The sequence below is a fragment of the Gobius niger genome (genome assembly GCF_951799975.1).
Source record: "Gobius niger genome assembly, chromosome: 5".
NCBI lineage: Eukaryota > Metazoa > Chordata > Actinopteri > Gobiiformes > Gobiidae > Gobius > Gobius niger.
Window position 1 is genome coordinate 1,594,030 of NC_136856.1, and position 8,969 is coordinate 1,602,998.

An 8,969-nucleotide genomic window follows, 5' to 3' on the forward strand; every position below is an offset into this window, starting at 1 on the left:
ATTACTGACAAATGTGTTTTCTTTCTTCAGCCTTGCTCCCAGATGCTGACTAAGGATGGGCGGATCGATACCACAGTATCGATATATATTGATACCAAACGGCTACTTTTTAAGATCAATATTGGGCAAAAAGCATAGATACTAATTTGCATATGTAAAATGAAGGCGTGGCAGTAATTTTAAACATAAAAGGATGATTTACATCTTTGTTCTGAGCCAAAACAGTCACAGCAGCAGAGGATTGAACTGAGCCAAGCTGATCATTCTGGTTTAGATTCTGTTTGTCATTAAAGTATTAATTTTAAACTTTGTTTATGTTTTTCATTTCACATTAACATTGTGTAATTAACCAGTTAAAGTAATATAACTTTAATTTACTATTAATTATATAAAAAAACAAAACAGTTTTAGACCAGTTTGAAATACATTCACCCATATAAAATCACCAGTATCGGTATCGGTATCAAGAAAAAAGACCCCAAAAGTATCGTATCGATTCCATAAAATGTGGTATCGCCCATCCCTAAGGCTGACTGTGTCTAAAACACCTGTTGCTGACATGACCTTTTGTCCGTGACCGTCAACTGTGTTTTCTAGTTTTCCTTTTCATTTAGTTAAAAATACCCTTTGTAGCTCTGACCCACAAAATGCAAAGACCAATAATATAATGTTATTATACCTTTCAGGGAGGGGAGGAGGCCACACTGACTTCTTAGAAATGCAGAAATGTTTAATATGCACGAGGTACCCCGAAAAAATCAAAAGCAAACATGAAATCAAACGCAGAGTAGCAGAGTACAGCAAATAACATCAAACACTGAGATATTGGTATGTGAAATATCAAAACACTGGCAGATAAAACTGGATATATATCACATGTAAAAGAGTGAATAGAAATATGAAAAATACTGAATAAACTGAAAAGTGTACCAAATGCATTTGCAAATGTAAAGGTTAAAGCAGCACTGAGTAACTTGTTTACCTTAATAAATCCTCTCTGTAGTCCCTCTGTTAAAGGGATGATGGGGGGTCTTTCAGCGCCCCCTGGTGTCTCTGGCCAGAAAACCACAATAACAACTTTCCCCAATACACTCTAATGGAATCAGGAAGAAGAAGCTAACAGGCTAACTGTGGGCTAGCGCGACTTAAACAGTATTTACAGCCAAGTTTGAGTGAAATAAAATGATCTCCATAATTGGATGAACAATATCCCTCTGTCCCTTTGTCTTTTCTGTCAGTGCAGGATTTACTCTCACGGACGATTAAAGAGTAAAAAACACAACATGTACGACACCTAAATTGACACACTATTCTCCAAAAGTGTCGGCTTCAAATATATGTACGGCGGCAGTGGGAGGGTGTTTTGGTTTCTCTTGTCGATTTCTTTGTCGAGTTTATCCAGATCAGCACGAAACTCTCTCATCAGGCGGCATGGAAGTTCCTCTGTGAAATGCTCATGTGGGAACTGGCCAAGAGCAACCTGAGGAGACAGAGTCAGACAGGTTTAGACGACACTGTGTTTATGCAACACTTTTTCTCTTTTTTCTCTTGTTTTTCATGGGGTGAACTCAAGGACATCAAACCTGAGCACCTCTTCTTTGTCAGAGAACCTTCCAGTCATTGAAGAAGAGTGGACCAGCTTTCCACAGGCCACAATCAATCACCTGATCAGCTCTGAAGGAGATGTGATGATGATGTCACACCGGACACTAAGACACACCACTGAGGAGACCTGTCTTTGAGTTCCCCCATGAAACATGAGAGCAAACACAAACGTGCTGTGTTTAAACTGTTGTTGACTCACAAAGTCCGAGGACTGTGAGCTGAGAAGCTTCAGGACCGTCACCGCGCACTGGGTCGTGTTGCGATCAGGAAGTGTCTGCAGCACCGTTTCTAAAGTGGCGGTGCCTTTCTCAGTGGGGGGAAGTCTCTGTAAAGAGGTGGGAGTGTTGGGCATCCAGCTGCCATAGTCAGCCTGACCAACGATAGAGACATAAAGATTAAAGACAAATGTGATCAGGGATGATGATCAGTGTCAGAAACACACCTGCCCGTTGTTGACCGCTGCATGTTGGGCTGAGCAGGTGAAAATGACCATCGTAGCAAACTTTACCAACTCATCCACGGTCTTGAACTCTTGAGGAATCCCTGAGGGATGAAACAACAGAATGAACTGTGTTGTTTAACACGACTACTACAATTACTAATGATCATAATCATAGGAGCAGATTCTGTGGCTGCAGATTTCCACTTCCCACTCGTCTCACGTTACAACATTGTTAACGCTGAATGATCTGAGCTCACCTGATGTTTCTCTGGAACCAAAGCCATACTCAGATATGTCCTGGATATAATCCTGCAGCTCAGTGTCTTGTTCAATCTCTTGGTCTTCCTTGTAGTAGTGTTTTAGAACTCCTTTCACAAACCTTTAAAGATTTGAAATATATCATGAATCAAATCAGTGACAAACTGAACAAAACCAGTGTGAGTCCAGTACTTCTCGATGACGTCCCAGAGCTTGACTCCATCGTCTCTGTAGTAGAAGTTTGGCACTGACTCCAGTCCTCTCTCTTTAATGTCATCTCTGATACAGAGCGACTTGTACGTCACAGCTGACCGAGACCGTCGCATGAGTTCGGTCATACCCTTCACATTCGCAGCTGAAACCTTTAAAGACATGGAAATATATCAGTTGTACGGTGTGTCATAGTGCATTTGAAATCTCTTAATTACCAATGCAAAAACCCCGTCTTCAGAAATAAGTCTCTGTTTCGCTAACAAGTTGATGTGTAGAGTGAAGCGAGTGTGAGGAATGAGAAGCTGAAGAAGAAGAAGTCTTCATTAGTCACACACATTACAGTCAAAGGTGTGGTCCTGTCCCTGTGGTACCTTGTAGAGAGGATGCACCTTGGGCAGGTTCCTCAGTAAAGCCACAGTGAAGACTTCAGCCAGCAGGTGAGTGCGCAGCAGGTGAGCGTGGAGCTGGTGTTCGTTAAAATCTGCACTTCTCACAAAGATCTTGGCCAATAACCAGTCGTACTCGGAGTCAGAGGGGAGAAAGATGGGGTTGTCCTCAGCTGGAGTCTGCTTGAGCTGAACACACACAAAAACAACCTTTATGAGCTTTATTTAGAAAGTAAACATGCTACCGTAAAATATGTTAAATAAACGACAAACATGAAAGATGTCGACCTACAAGGTGACAGAATCGGTACATGTTGGGGACTGTGTGTCATTTGATTCTGCTTCATCTGGGGTCGTGGAGGCAGCAGTCTGAACCGAGATGCTCAGACTTACTCACCTCAGTCTCTCCACCTCTCAGGGAGATCCTGAGGTGTTCCTAGTCCCTTCAGCGTGTCCTTTTACTTGGGACTTCCTCCCAATGCAACGTTCTCAGAACAACTCCCCAGGAAGGCGACCAGGAGGCATCAGGAGCAGATGACATCAGGGCAGCCCTGGTGCAGGCCCACAGGCTCTGGGAACCGAACTGACTTACTGATCAAGCTCCTGCTGCAGTCATACAGGAAACAGCCCTTAGCAGAGGGAGCCCGGAGCACCCCCTACAGGACACCATGAGTAACAGTCTCTGAGTAAGCCCACACCAGCCTCTCCCCACGGGCAACAGAAAGGTGGAGCGTGGACCTGTGTCCAAGAGCTGGATTCCAGAGCCCAGAGTGTGGAGGTGAGTGTTTCAGTAAACACTGATGTTTTAAACAGACGGAAGAGCAGACGGACACAGTATCAGTCACCGCGCCGCAGCTTTAAAGGAACAGGCCACCGGTTTTGTAAACTTCCACGTCTGTGTGGAAAAGCTCCTTAGACGTTATGGACCTGCCCAGACGGTTCTTCTGAACAGAAAGAAGGAGTGTCTCCTCGGATCATTCAGGCACTTGAACTGCTCCACCTTCACAGGTCATTCATCCACTAAAGTAAAGACACACTTCACAGCAGCAGGTGTGAGGACGAGGTGAGCTTCTCACCTGAATGGCAACAGGCTTCAGTTCATCAGCAGGAGTTTTGTGGAAGAGAACAAGAGGAGCCGCCAGATACTGCTCTTTATGGTTGATCTGATCGGTCTCCACTCCATCCACAGACTTGTAGTCACACAAGAAGATGTTTCCACTCTGGAAATGAACAGAGCATTAAATGTTATGTTTTCCACAACACGCACCAGCTGTGCCCATTACATCAAAGCCACATGGACGTTCTTCAGTCAGTGCTGTAGAACTATTTCTTCAAGTTTTCTTTAAAACAGCACAGACTCTTGATCTCTCAGCAGAAGGAGATAATAACGTTATCTACTGTGAAAGAACTCAGTGTTTCCCTTCATTAGACTTTCAGAACACCTTGTTCTGGCCACACCCGCCTTTAGGCTCAACTATCATAACATCAGCAAAGAGACGTGCTCCACCCAGAGGGGGTAGTACTCAGCTACATTTACTCAAGTACCTGCACTTTTGCAAGTAGTTTTTTCAAAAAGTACTTTTTACTTGTACTTCAGTAATATTAAATTGAAGTATCTGTACTTTTACTTGAGTAAAACAAAGTAAGTCTTGACAAATGTCCATTTTGACGTGTAAATGTATTTTGTGAGCATGATGTCTGACCCCGTGGGCAGTGGTCTGTCCTGTATCAGGAGTGTGATGGTTCTGCAGGTTCCATCTCATGTTGGTTTGTTTGGAAATGAAACCGCAGCAAACTGGGCTTTAAAGAGAGAAACTGAGGTCAGGGTGTTTCCCAGTGTGCTTGAACACATGTGCAACAGGTGAATCCTCCAGCCAGGGGAGTCTGACCATCAGTGGACACGGCTCCTGACGGGACGTCCCAGCGGCAGCGAAGGACGGGTCAGATACAGAGGACTAACTCATAACTTTACTCTGACCTGAGTGAGTGATGTGTCTGCTCTGTCACCTCACGTGTAGGATCCAAACCCATGTAAGAGGATCATTTAAGTGAGTAAATACCTCCATCTCCTCTGATAACTTCCTGTTTCCCTCCAGTCTGACCAGATCATCAGAGACCGGGAGGTTTTCGGGCAGAGAGACGCAGCGTCGGATCATCATGGGGTTGACGCCGTTCAGACACTGGTAACCAAAGAAAGCGTCTTCTCTCCAGTGCTGTTTCACATACTCTGAAACACAGGCAGTCAGAACACATGCTATACTCCTCATTATCATTATTTAATAACACAACAACACATTCTATACTCCTCATTATCATTATTTAATAACACAACAACACATTCTATACTCCTCATTATCATTATTTAATAACACAGCAGTTTCTGGACAGAACCTGACACAGGAGACGTGATGCTGTCGCTCAACACTCGTTCAATGGCATCAAAGCTCTTCCAAGAGTCTTTTCCCCAAAACCAGTTATACAGAAGCTTGGACCTCCTCTCCATCTTCCTAAACATGTGACTGTGTCAGTAAGTATCAGTGATAATGAACAGACTCTTCATTACAATGCTCCATTTACGCGAGTAATGCTGAAAACACAAAGTCTTTGTTCTTTGTGGAAGAGAACTGGACCTCAGAAGGCAGAGCACTGACTTCATCTGCATCCACACACTCAGGCAAACCGTCCTGGAAGCCTCTCCATCTGAGGAGACACACATGTGACTCCACTGGTGACAGGCGTGTTATAGTTGTGTAGTATTTATATTCAAATGGAGTAATACTGTTGTGTACTCACCGGTACTTCCCCTTCCGTCTGTCCACCTCCTTCTTCCGTGTGTACTTGATAAAAGGATGTTGTTCCCAGAGTCTCAGAGCTGCAGCGAGACAGAACATGTTTAGATGCTTCACATTTTTAACTCAGAAAAGTGAATGTTTCAACACATTTGACAAATGTGTCAGTGCTTTGTTCACACAGAACAGTTTGTTTCATTGAAATAAGGACAAAAGCAGTGATTGATCTGCGTGGACAGAGGTTTAAAGCTGTACTGACATGGAGACCGTGAGGAAGAGCAGGAAGCCTGAGGGGTGAAGGGTCAATGCAGTGAGTGAGTGGGAGGAGGTGGGATGGACCGATGACACGGACCTCGCTTACGTCAGTCTGCCTCTGGGCAGCTGTGGCTACAGCAGTAGCACTAAGTATGAGGTGAATGAATACTGACAGTGCAGCGCTTTGAGAAACTTGGCAACACAGGCTTGTAAAGCGCAACACAAGTGTAGCCGTTATTATTTATGTGATTTATTTCACAACAACATTGGACAAACCAGAGACGTGTTTTTAGTGAGAAAAACTGTTCATTTACAAAACTTGTCCAGGAGGTTTAGACACATTTAACAAACACATGTGCGAGAGTTAGAAGATAAACAACACATTTAACAAACAAACAAACAAACAAACAAACAAACAAACAAACAAACAAACAAACAAACAAACACATGAACGAGAGTTAGAAGATAAACAACAAACATCAGTGTTACATATTATAGAAGATGGAGAATGAGAGGAGCTCCTCTACATGCACACACGTGCACATGCACGTACACTCACATGCACACTCACATGCACACTCACATGTACACTCACACGTACACTCACATGCACACTCACATGCACACTCACATGTACACTCACATGTACACTCACATGCCCGCTCGTGCACAGACTGTTATCTGCGTGGCCCGGGGCTGTGAGGATGTAACTTTAGAAACACATTGGATTTTGATGGACATGGTTTAAAATAAAATCACTCATTTGAAAAAAAATCATCCAAAAAAACATCTGTGGCTTAAGTCAAGGTCAGCTTCATTTCTACAACACATTTACAACAACCTGAGCTGCTCAAAGTGCTTCACATGAAATGATCAAATATCTTATTGATACTGCACTTTATATTTCCATGAAGTCTCCCACTGTGTGAGCCGCACCATTAAAGGAAAGCAGGGACATGAGACGTCCAGTCATTATTCCTGTGTTGATATTTGAGAACGACAGAGGTAATAACTGACCTCCTGACCCTCATGTGATCACAGTGTGAACATCTCTCACCTTTGCCCTCACAGAAGCTGTACACCTTGGTCCTCTTCATCCAGTGGTAGACGGGAAACTTAAAGACTTTCTCCTCTGAAGTCACTTCCACCTTTTCCACAAAGCTCTGCCTCTGAAGGGGCCACGGACGCCACTGCTTCTGCAGATCCACTGACACCAGATCCCCCAGGGCTTTGTCACAGGTCAAAGTCGACTCCTGGACAAATGAAACGTTCACTGATTCATTCTGTGGTTGAATAGTAAATGTGAAAGACTTACCCCCCCCCTGAGAGCACTGAACCAGGTCCAGTCACTTTCACCGTCTGTGCCCACCAGCCTCACGTAGATGATGTCCAGGATGTTTAACAGGCTGTGCCCTGTGAACACCTTCACTGAGTAAGTCGGCATTGTCACTTCAGTAAAAAAACAAGGATTCTAAAGTAAAGCAGCCCCCCCACAGTGAGTCTGAGCTGAGACCCGCTCCACCTGCAGACCCGCTGTGCTCTGACGCTCCACCTGCAGACCCGCTGTGCTCTGACGCTCCACCTGCAGACCCGCTGTGCTCGGATGCTTTACCTGCAGGAACCTGTGCTGATGTGGGATGTGCAAACTTGTCTGATGCTCCTGCCCACCCTGCCCTCAGGGGGTGGACGTCTCCACTGTCAGATCAATACATCTCTGATCTTCAACTGCTGCCAATGTAGTGCAATTACAGTCAGATCATCCACAAATGTTCAGATATTGACACACATTTCAAAATAAAGGTCCAGATCTTAAAAGTAAAGGTAGTAAGTTTCTAGTATAATAATTGGTAACTGGTGTAAATTTAGTGTCACTACATTGAAAACTGTAGAAGATTAAATTGTTTTATTTTGTATGGATTTCAAAATAAAAGCTCAGACATGACAAATGAAGGTTGTAGTGAGCTGCTGGTGTAATAATATAAGTGTATTACAGGGTCCTTCCCCGTACAGCGGGTGAAGCCGTGTTGCTGCTCCTGTATTCGCAGTAATGGCTGATGTTTAATGCATGAGTCTCTCTCTCAGTAATCAGAGTCTAAAACCGGCCCATTGTCCCGCGGCCTCTTCACGCCGACCCTCGGATCCACAGACCGAAAACACGTTTGTGATTTAAACGCTCAGCACCGCCCACGGGGACTCACTGCGTCAGAGACAGATCAGAGTCTGAGGTTCAGAGTCTGGGGTTCAGAGTCTGAGGTTCAGAGTCTGGGGTTCAGACCGAGGAGCAGCTCGACAGGAACAGACGCTGGAGCAACAGCCTCGCTTTACAGTAGGTCTGATTTAACCTCTGACCCCCCACCTTAACCCCAGTCTGATTTAACCTCTGACCCCCCACCTTAACCTCAGTCTGATTTAACCTCTGACCCCCCACCTTAACCCCAGTCTGATTTAACCTCTGACCCCCCACCTTAACCCCAGTCTGATTTAACCTCTGACCCCCCACCTTAACCCCAGTCTGATTTAACCTCTGACCCCCCACCTTAACCCCAGTCTGATTTAATCTCTAACCCCCCACCTTAACCCCAGTCTGATTTAACCTCTGACCCCCCACCTTAACCCCAGTCTGATTTAACCTCTGACCCCCCACCTTAACCCCAGTCTGATTTAATCTCTAACCCCCCACCTTAACCCCAGTCTGATTTAATCTCTAACCCCCCACCTTAACCCCAGTCTGATTTAATCTCTAACCCCCCACCTTAACCCCAGTCTGATTTAACCTCTGACCCCCCACCTTAACCCCAGTCTGATTTAACCTCTGACCCCCCACCTTAACCCCAGTCTGATTTAACCTCTGACCCCCCACCTTAACCCCAGTCTGATTTAACCTCTGACCCCCCACCTTAACCCCAGTCTGATTTAACCTCTCACCCCCCACTTTAACCTCAGTCTGATTTAACCTCTCACCCCCCACCTTAACCCCAGTCTGATTTAACCTCTCACCCCCCACCTTAACCCCAGTCTGAT

General features: G+C 44.9%; 1 protein-coding gene across 1 annotated transcript in view; it reads right to left on the reverse strand.

Moving 5' to 3' along the window:
- Nucleotides 1–1,294: 1,294 nt before the first annotated feature.
- LOC306963518 (polyunsaturated fatty acid lipoxygenase ALOX15B-like) overlaps nt 1,295–8,969 on the reverse strand; it is a gene marked incomplete at both ends in the record, with an annotated part of 52,400 nt that continues 44,725 nt past the window's right edge. The window contains 9 exons of the mRNA XM_079557091.1: nt 1,295–1,480; nt 1,805–1,975; nt 2,048–2,148; nt 2,305–2,426; nt 2,498–2,667; nt 2,734–2,820; nt 2,890–3,093; nt 3,981–4,124; nt 4,965–5,131. Of these exons, the coding sequence (XP_079413217.1) occupies nt 1,295–1,480; nt 1,805–1,975; nt 2,048–2,148; nt 2,305–2,426; nt 2,498–2,667; nt 2,734–2,820; nt 2,890–3,093; nt 3,981–4,124; nt 4,965–5,131 (1,352 nt within the window). The remainder of the gene's footprint in view (nt 1,481–1,804; nt 1,976–2,047; nt 2,149–2,304; nt 2,427–2,497; nt 2,668–2,733; nt 2,821–2,889; nt 3,094–3,980; nt 4,125–4,964; nt 5,132–8,969) is intronic.